The sequence below is a fragment of the Cheilinus undulatus genome, linkage group 9 (assembly GCF_018320785.1).
Source record: "Cheilinus undulatus linkage group 9, ASM1832078v1, whole genome shotgun sequence".
NCBI classification, from domain to species: Eukaryota; Metazoa; Chordata; class Actinopteri; order Labriformes; family Labridae; genus Cheilinus; species Cheilinus undulatus.
This window is the reverse complement of record NC_054873.1, coordinates 47,575,756-47,587,809: the sequence shown is the minus strand read 5'-3', so window position 1 is coordinate 47,587,809 and position 12,054 is coordinate 47,575,756. Positions and strand designations below refer to the sequence as shown.

At 38.3% G+C, this 12,054-nt stretch overlaps 1 protein-coding gene across 1 annotated transcript in view; it reads right to left on the bottom strand.

Moving 5' to 3' along the window:
* ttc38 (tetratricopeptide repeat domain 38) overlaps positions 1–10,569 on the bottom strand; it is a 33,774-nt gene extending 23,205 nt beyond the window's left edge. The window contains exons 1-4 of the mRNA XM_041795621.1: positions 10,455–10,569; positions 8,156–8,233; positions 7,992–8,073; positions 3,001–3,172 (exon numbers count right to left, since the gene is read on the bottom strand). Of these exons, the coding sequence (XP_041651555.1) occupies positions 3,001–3,172; positions 7,992–8,073; positions 8,156–8,233; positions 10,455–10,484 (362 nt within the window). The 5' untranslated portion in view covers positions 10,485–10,569. The remainder of the gene's footprint in view (positions 1–3,000; positions 3,173–7,991; positions 8,074–8,155; positions 8,234–10,454) is intronic.
* Between the last annotated feature and the right edge of the window lie 1,485 nt (positions 10,570–12,054).

Here is a 12,054-nt window from a genome sequence, read left to right as displayed (position 1 = left end):
TTTACAGAGCATGGCGTGAAAAAAGGAAAATATCCGGTGACCGGTAGTGGTGTGAATGAAAATGCCTTCTTGAAGTCAGAGGTTAGAGAAAAATGGGCGGACTGGTTGGAGGTGATAGAAAGGCAGCAAAGGTATGCAGAATAACATCTCTGAATGAACAACACGTGGAACCTTGAAGCAGACAAGAAGACCTTGAAGCAGCAGAAGACCACACCAGGTGTTACTCCCATCAGCTAAGAACAAGAAGCTGAGGCTACAGTTCTCACAGGCTCACCAAAGTTAGGAAATCGTTGTCTGGTCTAATGAGGCTCAAGCTATGACCTTCAGATGGTATGGTCAAAATTTGGTGTAAACAACATAAAGGCATGGATCCATCCTGTCTTATTTCAACGGTTCAGGTTGGTGGTGGTGTAATGGTGTGGGGGATATTTTCACGACTTTGGACCCCTTGGTACAAACTGAGCATCGTTTAAACACCACAGCCTACCTGAGTATTGTTGCTGACCATGTCTTTCCCTTTATGACCAAAGTATTCCCATCTTCTGACTGGCTTCTTCCAGCAGGATCATGCACCATGTCACAAAGCTCAAATCATCTCAGACATGACGATGAGTTCACTGTACTCCAAGGCCTCCACAGTCGCCAGATCACAATCCAATAGAGCACCTTTGGATGTTCAGCTGACAAATCTGCAGCAACGGTGTGATGCTATCGTGTCAACATGGACCACAGTCTCTCATGAATGTTTCCAGCATCTTGATGACACTGTCATGAAGAATTGAGGTAGTTCTGAGGGTAAAAGAGGGTCCAACCTTGCATTAGCAATGTGTACCTTATAATGTGACCAGTGAGTGCATATTACTGACTGTAGTGATTTTATTGTATGCCATTTGTGTTGTCTGTGTTGTATATTTCTCCCTTCTAGCCAGTCTGTAGGGTTTTAGCTCAAGCTTAATATGTTAAGAGTTGTCTTGGTGTTAGTTTTGAAAAATAGGGCTGGTCTTTTGAAAATGCCAGGACCATTTATTGACCCCTGTCCGTCACGGCTAAAAGGTCATTGGTATTTTATTGTTTTTTTTATGGAGCTAAACAGTGTCCACCAACTTTCTGGGCAGATCTGATTCTAGAAGTAAGTTTGCCTATTCAAATCATTCAGAAAATTCTTATATTAATCGTTTTAATCATGGGACTGAGCCAAGCAGCTACCTGAATACGCTTGACTGTAAAACATTTGATTCAGCACCAAAGCAGCACTGGAAAATGGAGAAAAAGCAAAGGTAGAAGACTTTTTGCAAGGTTATTTTCCAGGAGTGAAGGAACTACAGATCCCACAATCCACTGGGATTCCTGTTTTCAGTGCAAATGATTGTTTCCAAACCTTTTAAAGCATAAACAGAGTATCGTAGTGTTCGTATTGTTGACATATTGTAGTTTGTAATATACTGTAGATATGATCATGTTTCTTATAGTGCAGTACCATGATCTGTCCCTTTGAATACCGTTGCCTTCAAAATGTATAAGGAAGAAAAAATAAGTGTCATTATTTGTTTTCTCTAATCTTTTTTTTCCCAGCTATTAAAGCAAATCAAACAAAAATAATTTTATCATGAATGACCTAAGGTTTGATCCATACAGAAATCTACCTCTCAGCCATTATACTCAACCAGGAGTGTGAGCTACTACGCTAAAAAGACCTTTACTTGTTGCATTGGCTGTTAACTGAGCAGCAGTAGCTGAGGATCGGTGACACTGAAACAAACCCTCCTCTTTTATGACTGAACTTATGCTTGTGCCTTATCCTGTCAACATCTAAAAAAATGAGGACAAACCGGTAGCTATCTTTCAATCTGATTTTACTATTTGGCACCGGTTTGACTTTTTAAAAGCAGATTAGATACCAACCAAGGATAGATGAAAGGAAACTGGCACTCAAACAGGAGCTAGCTGCAGTGGGTCACATAAAAAAGCTGTTTTGGCAGCTCATGCCACAAAGTTTATTTATTTGACAGTACATCACAGTTTCTTTAAAGCAAGTTTGTGACAAAATGTGGATGTTTTTATGTTAAAGGGGCTCGGCTATCCTCTTAGCTTTGTACAAGACTCCTCAAAGTTCTAACTTTTCTCTATTCCCATTCATTCCTAACGCATGTCAGGATCATGTGATTGGAAAAAAAAACCTTTAGAATGACCACAAACCAAAAGAGTCATCTTTGATGGAAGCAGAGAAGTAAGACACAGACAGAAGCAGCATGACTGTATTCTGACTGGCAGCAACGTCCACTAAACCATCTGAACTAAATGGTTGAAACTTCATGTTACAACCTGCTCTGCTATAGTCCACTGTGATTGACTCACAGGCTGACAGCGCTGTCAGCAGCCCGGCAGGAGAGAAACTTTGTGATGTGCTGGGATTTTATAACTAAAACAGAGCCAGACTTTTTTTTTTATTTATTTATTTTTTTATTCTGGCTGTGAGAAAATCTGATGTTTCTGCTGCACGAAGGCATAAAGCATTTGTAATGGGTAAAATAGCTAGTTTTACTGCATTTATGCTCAGTTTTAGGTTATTTTTGGATTAAAACCAATTCAATTATTAAGTGTTTTGTATTATCAAGGTAAGGTTTTGTTAAGGTCTACCTTAAATGTAGATATTCTGCCCATAATTCTGACATTTTTCCTTGAAGACTGTTCTTGTTATTACAGATACTTTTTTTCTGGAAAAGGATGTTTTTTGTCTTTTTAATTGTTTGTGTCTTTAATACCAGAAGCTAAAACACCTGGCAACCTCTCAGAGGACGATTATCATCAGAGGAAAGCTGATGAGTTGAGAAGTATCAAGAGTTTTCTGCTCATTTCTTTAAAGAGAATAATGCATGTTTTTTTATATACCTTGTTACAACTTCAAAGAGCATTTGGACTTGAAATAAACCTAGAAAATAAATCTCAAACACCCTTCTCCTCTGACCGTGCCTCCTTTACTGACCTTGCTCTGGATCTTACCCGTGTGAGAAGAGCTCCATGGCTCTGACATGAAGCCTCTCCCTGGGAGAGATGTCCTGGTTGTTTGCCAGCTCCACCATTCGCTTCACATCACCGGCCAGACGCTCATTCAAACGGACGGAGGTTCCTGTTCCTGCCAGCTCGAGCCCCGTGCAGATGACATGTCCCATAACTACAGGGAGGGCAGATAACAGGGGTCTTTATAATCGACTCTTTAACTGCAAATTAATAAATGAAACAGAAGATTAAAGATACAAGACATGAACTATATGTGGAATTCTGGCAGTGAAATGTCTATAAGTGCAATGAAGGCAGAGGAATAACTAATTTTACAGTTGTAACATGACATGTCCCGTTATTGTGACCATTATGACAAGAAAGTCCAGACTGATGCCGTCCACAAAAAGATGACATTTAGTCACCACTGATTTAGAAAAGCATCTGCACAGCCACCTAGATTTAAATAGTCTTTCCAAATACTCATAGCTTTAGACCAAACGTGTCCAAATTATGGCCCAGGGACCAAATGTGGCCTGTGGTCCAATTTTGATTGGCCCACAGCAGACTCTAGAAATAACAGGAAATATGGCCAACATCTGAACATGAGGCTTGTGCCTTGCTGTATTGTACTTCAGAGTTTAAGCACAAGGCTGTGCTAGCATGCTGATTCTGTAAACAAACATCTTGACTAGAAGAATTTATTGATGTGTTTGTTTGAGGTTAAATTGAAACAGCATTGTGGTAAACATATCAGCAGCCAAAATGATAACAATATCTTGCCAATAGCAGCAGTAATATTCCAGGGGAGGAGCCAGTGGTAGCTAGGGCCAAACAGGGCCTCCTGAAATCTGATTGGGCTCCCCAGAAACCTGGAAATGATGGTCTATTTGCCAGCTGATTTGCTCTGAGCACACTTGCTAATCCCACATACTGCCTTATTTAAACTGCTCTAGCCTGGCTATACTCTGCTGTTCTCGCTTTAAACCCTCCTCCACCCAAGCTCCTCCTTTATTCTGCTTCTGACGTAATCAGTGCCTTTCAGTTGTTATCGATGACTGCTCTGCTCCTGGGTTTCTCCCTGCCACAGGCTTTCCTTATTGGCAAAGGAAGTGCAGGATGTTTGATGCTTTCTACATAGGCTCGTATTAGTATTTCTAAAGTTTTCAAGTCGTCAAAAGCCACGTCCCTGGAACAGCTGCCTGTCACCAGTTAATCCTAAACCAGTCAAACTAGCACACCAAGGAATCTGTATGTGTGTTGACACTGATAGCCGATAAACATTTGCCAGCCTTAGATTGAACAGTGTAAAGGTATACTTACGGTTGGCTGTAACGTGAAACTGTTGCATTCATTGGAACAAAGAACTTTTATGTGTCAGTCCATTACAGTTTTACAGTGCCAGTTTTGATGCCATATTTTGCTGTTGTTTGAACTGAGAGCCCCTAGCAGTGGAATTTAAATACAGTAATGCTGTTTCTTCTTTTAATGCATGGCCAAGTATGCAAATGCAGGCATCTGTAACTCACTCCCTCTGAAGCTTAAGACTCATATTTTCTACTCATTCTGCAGATTTTAATACTCATATTGTGCCCTGAGGATTAAGCGAGGAAGTTACTATAGTATTTTCACCTCAAACAGCACACTTTTTTTAAGTTAATATTAATTCAACTTTGTGATAAATATATTTCTTAACATATGCTTGATGAAAACTCCCCTTTTTCTGTCAAAGATTGTAAGTTTGAACAGGGTTAACATATGATTTAAATATTTAGATTGGATGAACTTATTGCTTAAGATTTATGCAGGTGATGTAATTCATTTCAAACCTGAAGACCTAAATTTGTTCTCTTATATAACCACAACATAAACAGCATTTCAATGGCTTGCTCTTCTTTATTCAAGCAGTAAAAATCTAAAGCAGCTTACTTGTACCCAGGAGCAGAACAAAGTGTTGAACCTGGGCAAGAGAAGCTTAAAAATTAGATGTAAAGAATTAAATTAAGCATGTCTCTGTCTCCTCTGTTTAACTGTAAGTCCTTCCAGCATGCAAAGCATTCAAAATAGCATGCAAAACACCGTAAACATTGAAATGTTTCACCTAAATGGCTTACAGTCAAACAGGTTTACAAAATGTTATCAATTACAGCTCTTCATTATGTACACCTGTCTCATAACATTAAAGATGTATGCCTTTAAAAAGAGTAGGCGTCTGTTTAGTTGAGCTGGATCTCTCCTACTGCTACAGGATGTGCTGCTCTCTTTTTATTTGCTTATTCTGTATGAATTCAATAGTTTAATGAGCCCAAAGCATGCAGGATGATGAGAACTTTTTTACTTCTGGTGCTCACTAAGACTTGCTATTATAAGAGAAGAGCTGACCTCCTTTTTGTTAGGACTAAATAAATCCCTTTAGTTTTCCTGCGGAAATCTATGAATATAGGTGGTAAGTAGTGTTGTTGATTAAATCAGGTCTAAATCTTGACTGTGGAGAACAAAGTATGCCAATTCCAAAATAGTGAGTCAGAAAAATGTACCAGCAGCCCTGTGCTGGTTTAACTCTGGCTACTCGAATTAATTTTTTGCCGGCTGATTTGGAAGCAGTTGACATTTTTGGCAAGGTTAGAATAGCTGTAAAAAAAACAATATTTTTCCTATCTCTTTCCTTTTGAAGTTTTGTTGTCAAACCAGCCTCTATCCACTAACTGACTCCCAGATGAATGTAAAATATATCCACACAATGGACATGAAATAGTCTATCGGTGAGTCAGGTTAAGGTGGAGCAAAAAGACGTGTAAATGCATGCTTTTCACTCATGTGTGCACTTGAACTTAAAGGGATATTTAGGTATTTTTTGAAGATGGGTTGTTTGAGGTACTTAAATGTAGTGGCTTTAGCTTCCAGTGTTGCCCATCTTTCGCTGTACCTGCTGGGAGGCTATACAGCACTACAGAAGGGTACAGTTTCTCTGCATAATTCAGCGAGTTTTAGGTAAAAATGGGCCGACTTGGGTCTAAATCTCTCATTGTTGTCTGTCACAGCCTGCAGACCCAAACAGCTGATCAGCAGATGGCATTACACTGCGGCAGTAGAAAACATAGCTGAAAGTTGCATTGCAAAATGGGGCCAAAGACAGAGGGGTGAAAATCATAAAATAATAATTAGAGCCTTTGTTTGAGCCAACATTGTTGGCCCATCTTTACAAAAAAAAAATGCTCAGCTATACAGAGAAGCTGAACCCATCTGTTACACTGTATAGTTTCTCTCTGGTACAACCAGCAACTCCTTCTTTAAGGGGCAACACTCCCAGAAAACACTGGAGACTAGTGCCAGTATTGTTGTTGAGTACAATTCAACTTAAGAAATACCAAAATGTCCAAAGCAGGCAGTAGTTTGCACGTAAAAAGTTAGGAAAGGAGATAGACGCAATCATTCCCAGAATTGGTTAGTTGGTTGGTTGGTTGGTTGGTTGGATGTATGGATGGATGGATGTATGGATGGATGGATGGATGGATGGATGGGTGGATAGATTGATGCATGGTTGGATGGATAGATGATGGATGGATAGATGGATGGATGCATGGATGGATGGATGGATGAATGCATGGATGGATGGATGGATGCATGGATGGATGGATGGATACATGGATGGATGCATTCATCGATGCATGGATGGACGGATGGATGATGCATTGATGGATGGATGGATGGATTGATGATGCATGGATGGATGGAAGGATAGATGGTTGCTTTCCTAACTCCGAGGGAAATCTAAGAAATGGTACCATCTACAAGTATTTGTTTGTGTTTGTAGCCTATGAAAATGAGACTTTCATTTCACGTTTATCCGCTTGCAACATCAGGAGACCAGCAGTTTGCCATTTTCAGAACTGAACTGCAGGCAAAATCATCAGACAGCTTGATTCCAGCTGTGATGACCCAGTCCATAGAGCTGTAATGGCCACCAGCAATGTTCTAAAAGAGATGTTGTCCATTGCAAATCTTTGGTCTGAAGTAGTCTAAGGAAAAACAAGCTAGTGCACAAATGATCCAAATGTGTCTCATTCTGACAAGGCATTTCCATCCATATTTACCCTCCCATCCCTCCTCATGTGAACACATCAAACTTCTAAAGCATTTCTGAAGTTACACCTCAGCCAAAACTCTGAGGTTAAGTTGCTCTTTCAGGAGAGAAGGTAAAAGTCAACTTTGGCAAGGTTATTTTAGCAGTAAATACATCTAGCATTATTACCTTTATCCAACCCTTCATTTTCGTTCTTAACTGCCATCATAAACTTTCTCTTGTCTCTTTTTATTCGTTTTTATTTCTGCTGCTGCCTTTGATCCAGCTTTGCTTTGGTAGCTATCTCTATTAGGGGCATACAGTACCTGGTTAGGTAAAAGGTTAAGTGTCATTAATTACAGTACTGTGCCAAAGTCTAAGGCCACTGTTGCTTTGTTGTTTCAGAAACGTTTTAATGAGCATCCATATTTATTATTCATTCTCTTAATTAAGACAAAACAATAAAAGACAGCGAATATGCAGGAAAGATATAAATATTTAGTGTGACCTCCCTTTGCTCTTGTACATCTTCAGCTCTTCTGGGGGGACTGTCTCGAAGTTACCTTAAGTTATCTTCTTGAATTTTATATCATCTCTTTTTCTTTCTTATATTAAGGCTGTTTTTTTTCTCTCTTTCTCCACCCACTTGACCCCATGCCGCCTCTGTTATATCAGGTCTGGACTCCATGGAGGCTAGTCTGGGAAATTCAGTGTTTTGTCAGCTGTTTTTCTTTCCAAATGTGATTTCATTGCATTATCAGTGTTCTTGGGGATAGCTGTCATGTTGCGAGATAGAGCTGTTCACAATCAGTTGTTTTCTAAAATGAATGGTGTGAGGAATTATAATGACATTACCAGCAAATCTAATGATAGTGAAGCTTTTGTACAGTTTTGTGTAGTTTACAAATATCAGGCTGTCACATGGACTTACCAAAGGAAGGGTCTGCTGCCTGCAGAGCAGAGATGCATCCATCAAATCCTCCCAGGGTTTCATCATTCTGCCACTTCACATACTAAGAGCAAAAGATAAATGATTATGTTGCAAGTTGTGATTTTTATCTGCATATATTCAGACATAGAATGTGAGGAGGGTACCTGGGTGAGGATGGCATCATATAGTTTGCATGCCTCGTTGCTGCTGGTGGACAGTGGAAGACCCTCTGCCCTCCAGGCCTGTGAGAAACAGGATTTGAAATCAACACAAGATACTTGTGCCTAACAAGAGGCCAGCAATACATACTTTGGCTTTGTATCGGCACGATGATGGATGCTGGCATCGGTATCCCTGGTATTAATTATGGCTGAATGATTCTAAAAAATATTTTGTGATTATTTTGACACATATTGCAAATTTGACATGAAGTTTCAGGTACGCTGCTTCTGCAGCCTGGAATCTGCTGCAGGAGACTTGATGCCTCGGGGATCTGGCCTCTTTAAATCTTTTTAAAAGTAGATTGAAGGCACTGGAGGATGATGCTTTGAGTTGTAGATGTTTGACATATGATTTTGAGCTGTGCGACTCAGGATTGCTTGATCTGTGTTTGTAACTGTTATATTTTATGTCTGTAACTCTGTCTGCCTGTCTTGCTAAGGAGGACACTCCTGTAAATAAGACTCTTGATCTCAATGAGGCTTTCTTAGTTAAATAAATGTTAATAAATTGAAGGGAAATATCTTCGTTATGTATTCTCGTTTAGATAAGGAAAAACCTGCAAAAACAAGTGAAGAAGGACTTTTGGCAACTATCAAAAAAAGAACCAGACACTTCAGTCTTTGTGTGATGTGTTGAGCAAAACAGCTCTGCTGCTGCAAAATAATAATAATAATAATAATAATAATAATAATAATAATAATAATGAATTAAAAGAAACTGTATTTTGGAACACATTTCGGGTATAAGAAATATGGCATCTTCTACCATATTATATTGCATGTTGCACTTTAATCTAAATTTCAATTAACTCCTCAGCCTTAGAATTGATCAAATCAAACACCAGTTTTCCAGATTCAGACTCCATTTTCTTTTTTGCACTATGCACTAGATATTGCATCCTATTTTTCAACTCCAACCCCCTACCCTTCCATTATTAAGTACAATCCATATTCTAAAAAAGTTGGAGCGCTGTAAAAAAAAAATGCAGAATGCAATAATTTGCAAATCCCATTAACTTTTATTTTAATTCACGATGGAACATGAACAACATATCAGATGTTAAAAACTGACACATTTTACCATTTCAGGAAAAATATTATCTCATTTTGAATTTAGTGGCAGCAACACATCTCAAAAACAGTCGGGACTAGGCAACAAAAGGCTGGAAAAGTAAGTGGTACTTATGAAAAAACAGCTCGATGAGCATTTTACCACTAAAGCACACATGCTGCAACATAGCATTTCTTTATTTTAAGCATCTGTTAGAACTCTACAGACCTAATTAGGCTCCATGCAAAAAATAATTGTAGAGGTAACGTGTACAAAGTTACGACCAAGTGCGATGGTTTAAAGTGTGACCGTGTTAAATAGGGTGTGGTAGTTACAAAGACGTAAAGGGCTACACAATAAGTATTATGTGTGGAAGCCCGTTTCCACCAGTTAAAAAAAGAAAATAGGAAAAGTTAAAAAACAAAACTATTAAGTCATAATTATGAGATACTAAATCATAATTATGAGATGACTTAGTATCTCATAATTATGACTTAACCTTTTTTTTTTTTACTTTTCCTTTTTTTTAACTTTTCCTTTTTTTAACTGGCGGAAACGGGCTTCCATAGTTATGGCATTATGATTAAAATTTTTAAAAAAAAGAAAGAAAGAATGGGAGAGGGAGGAGAGAAAATCCGTTAGAAAGACCTGTTGTCTCAGTTGTCAGTGTTACGGTTTACATAGTCACAGTGTTAACTAGCGACTTTCAACGAAATACGCCTGGGGTTGACGTAGCAAGTGGCCCAACGAATCTCTCTAGTCTGTGTTTCTTGTTTACATAAATAATGAATACTTCTAAAATTAACTGAAAAGCGGTAACTCAATTAAGAGGCATTTTTACGACATTTTCAGTCTGCAATGCCTGTAGTAACAATGAAGAGTCACCAATTAACACGGTCATTCTTCGAACCGTAACACCAGTGGTAGAAGTTGTCAGTTTTGATTTCTTTCCCTGGTGGGTTTGTAAGCGGGAAAACTCCAGATCCACCTCTGCATCCTTAACTCTCTTAAAACAAAGTACAGCCAAAGTAATGCACAGTTTCATTAAAAGTTTAGGTTTCTGTCCACTCATCAAAACTAATCAGTATTCATGTAATCCTAAAACATCGAAGGGAAAGGCGTTCCCGTTTTCGCGCGATACTTTGACGAAATTAAAACTTTTCATAATTCACTAAAACAATGAGCACTAACCTCACAGTCTCTGAAACTTGCAGCATTCATTTCAAACCTCTGCTTCGTTCACCTCTGCAAACCTTTCACCTCGCACTGCCGCTGCGTCACCTGACAGGAGAAGGGGAAATCGGAGGGAAACCGGAAGACCCCGTTGTTTGCTTACTCAACTTTCAAAGTAAGTGCATGACCAAAAGGTGCTCAAAATGGAAACATCCCTTTATTATGTTATCATGAGTTATGTTTTCTGATAGAAATTCAAACCACAATAGAAGTTTAATTCGTTGAAATAATCTGTGACATCTACAAGGCAAGAAGATAACCAAACTCTCATTTTAATTGCACCATATCTGGAGGGTGTAATTTCTGGAATGCAGGCTCCAAGGCGTCACAGCTGTGCTCTCTGACCCTCAGTTTACCAACTTAAGTGCTGCTGTCTCCTCCAAAATTACCCAATTTTATTTCCAGATGAGTCTGTGCTACATCATGCACCTTAATAAGCAATTTCTCTGCTATTACATCATACTGATGTTCTCCAAGGTGTTAAACTACGGAAGCCAATGAAGGACATGCAGCAGCATAATTTACTTTACCCTTTTTTTCTGTAATAACAAGCCAATTTTAGCGAATATCTCAATATATCCAATAAATGATAGTTATCCCAGGATGACATTTTTTCTGATATTTTTACGTTGTTATTTCTCAAAAATGACAAGAATTAACCAGGGCTCGGCAATTAATCTAAAATTAAATTAAATCGCAATATGGCTTGCTGCAGTTCTCAAATTGCAGAAGGTGCAATATGTCTTTGACTGGAAATTTGTGTCCAAATTGCAGTTTTAAACTTTTTTTTCAGCAGAAATAATATGCATGACATGATGCAATCATTTAAGTGCCATTTTTTTTTTCAAAAATAGTCTATAAAAAAATCCTACCTTCATTTTTGTACTTTTTTCTTATTAAATATGAGAATGACAAAACCTCTTCAATGCAATAATTATATCCAATTTCCAATACAAGTCCAAGTCATGATAATCTGATATTTTCAAAGAATTTTTCAGCCCTTGTTCAGGAATAAAAGAGCGCTAAGGAAGAATTACATATCAAATCACAATATTGGAGAAAAAAAAATGCAAACAGATTATTTTCCAAAATCTTTCAGCCCTAGAATTAAAATATCATTATGGGAAAATGAGTGAAATAAACCAATGTCTCACCTCTGCTTAGGGCTTCTTGTTCAACACAAAACAGTCTTACCTGTGATAATGTCTGAGCTGCTGATGGAGGGGACAAGAGAACAGGAAATGCTGGGTGAAATAAGCCAACAATGTTAGTTCATAGCAATCAGATCAAACAAATTTATGTTCAGTGCTTTGAAAATGTTTTGAGTTTCATTCCTGATTTCTTTTTTTTTCCAAATAATAAGTGAAGTAATTGCTCCAACAACTGAATCAAGAAATCCCTTAAATAGAACCTGTCTGACAAAGTGAAGCAGGCTAAGAGATCTCCAAAAGAAAAACATCATGGCGCCATCTAAAGAAATTCAAGAACAGATGGAAAAGAAAGTCATGATATCGATCATTCTAGAAAGGGTTATAGAGCCATTTCTAAGGCTTCGGGA